The sequence below is a fragment of the Chiloscyllium plagiosum genome, chromosome 2 (genome assembly GCF_004010195.1).
Source record: "Chiloscyllium plagiosum isolate BGI_BamShark_2017 chromosome 2, ASM401019v2, whole genome shotgun sequence".
Classification (NCBI taxonomy): Eukaryota; Metazoa; Chordata; class Chondrichthyes; order Orectolobiformes; family Hemiscylliidae; genus Chiloscyllium; species Chiloscyllium plagiosum.
This window is the reverse complement of record NC_057711.1, coordinates 76,607,631-76,609,544: the sequence shown is the minus strand read 5'-3', so window position 1 is coordinate 76,609,544 and position 1,914 is coordinate 76,607,631. Positions and strand designations below refer to the sequence as shown.

At 48.6% G+C, this 1,914-nt stretch overlaps 1 protein-coding gene across 1 annotated transcript in view; it reads left to right on the top strand.

Moving 5' to 3' along the window:
* The first annotated feature begins 200 nt into the window (after positions 1–200).
* The window catches only part of rfk (riboflavin kinase), an 18,850-nt gene continuing 17,136 nt past the window's right edge, over positions 201–1,914 (top strand). The window contains exon 1 of the mRNA XM_043712391.1: positions 201–535. Coding sequence (XP_043568326.1) covers positions 454–535 — 82 coding nt within the window. The 5' untranslated portion in view covers positions 201–453. The remainder of the gene's footprint in view (positions 536–1,914) is intronic.

Here is a 1,914-nt window from a genome sequence, read left to right as displayed (position 1 = left end):
GTGGTCCTCCAAGCATCTGGTGACACTGCAGGTGGCGCTGCCACAATAGTCCTCCAGGCATCAGGTGGCACTGCCACACTGATCCTCCACATAGCAGGTGGCGCTGCCATACTAGTTCTCCAGACATCAGGTGGCGCTGCCCTATAGGTCCTCCAGGCCTCAGGTGGCGCTGCCATACTATTTCCTCCACACAGCAGGCGGCGCTGCCGGACTGGGAGGACCAGTTGGCCTCAGTTTCCAAGAGGGCGGAGAAGGAAGCGTTCCCAGAAATAAAAAGAAATTGACGTAACGGGTTTTCTTGAAACGCCGGTTCCTGTGAGCGAGGATTAGATCCTGTGGGGTTTTAGTGGCGGTGAATCGGGAGGGAGGCAGGAAGCCGGCTCTATCAATCAGTTTTAAATAAAGCGTTCTGTTGTCGGTGGGCCTGGCTCGGAGAGCGGCGGAGCTGCGGCCATGAGGAGTTTGCCGTATTTCTGCCGCGGGGAGGTCGTGAGAGGATTCGGCCGAGGCAGCAAGGAGCTGGGGATCCGCACAGGTAAAGGCAGACACACGGGGGAATCCGGCACGGGTTTTCCCGTTGATCAGGCGGTTTTCTGGTACATTCTCGCCGGGTCAGTGCCCACCGAGTGGCGGCTCCTCAGGCCGAGACCCTTTCCTGTAAATCCACTCGGTGTTCCTTCTCTATTCACAGAGCCTCTCCCTGGATTGCATCAGAGCAGTTTAATATTACACAAAACGCGTTGCATGTGCTGGATTTACTAGATTCTTTATTGAAGGTTTAGGCAAAATTTAATGGTCTCAAGAAAATGATGATTTGCGAAACAATTGTACTCGGACACATACACATTGTTTGCAGACTTTGACTCATAGACTTTGTACAGCAGGAAACCGACCCTTCGGTCTGTTTTTAAATCTGTAACTCTCCCTAACCCCACATTTCGTCCTGAAGAAGGATTATACCCAAAACGTTGATTTCTCCACCTCCTGTGTTCTTCCAGTCTCCTGTTCGACTCCTTTGATGCTGACCAGATATCGTAAATTAATCCAGTCCCGTTTGCCAGCATTTGGCCCAGATCCCTCTTAAAAACTCTCCTATTCGTATGCCCATCTGGCTGCCTTTTAAATCTTCCATCAGACTGCACCATTTCCTGCGGCAGCTTATTCCATAAGCACACCACCTTGGTGAAAATATTGCCCCTCTGGTCCTTTTGTGAATCTTGCCCTGTCACTTTAAACCTATGCCCTCTAGTTGTGGATTCTGCTATTCAGAGAAAAATACCTTGGCTATTCACGCTAGCCATGCCCCTTTATGATCTTTTAAACTTCTATAAGGTCATCTCTCACCTCTGATGCTCCAAAAAAAGTAGCCTCAGTCTATTTGGAGTCCCTATAACTAAAAACCCTCTGAACTCTGGCAACATCCTTGTAAATCTTTTCTGGACCCTTTCAAGTTTAACATCTTTCCTTTAACAAGGAGTCCAGGATTGAACACCGCTTAGTATTCCAAAAGTTGCCTATGTCCTGTACAGTCGCAACATGACATCCGAACTCTTGTACTCAATACACTCACCAATTGGCTGTTCTTTTGTCTCTCCATATTCCTGTGTTCCTTCCTAGGGAATTGTTGTGGAGAGTGCTACTGCTGTGGAAATTGTTGCAAATCCAATACCCTTGAAGGTGAATGATGGACCTCTAGCTAATGTGTACTCTATATGTTTGGTGACGTAACATCTTAGCTGAAAATGTGTTGCTGGAAAAGCACAGCAGGTCAGGCAGCATCCAAGGAACAGGAGAATCAACGTTTCGGGCATAAGTCCTTCTTCAGGAATGAGGAAAGTGTGCCAGCAGGCTAAGATAAAAGGTAGGGAGGAGGGACTTGGGGGAGGGGCTTTGGAAATGCGATAGGTGGAGGGA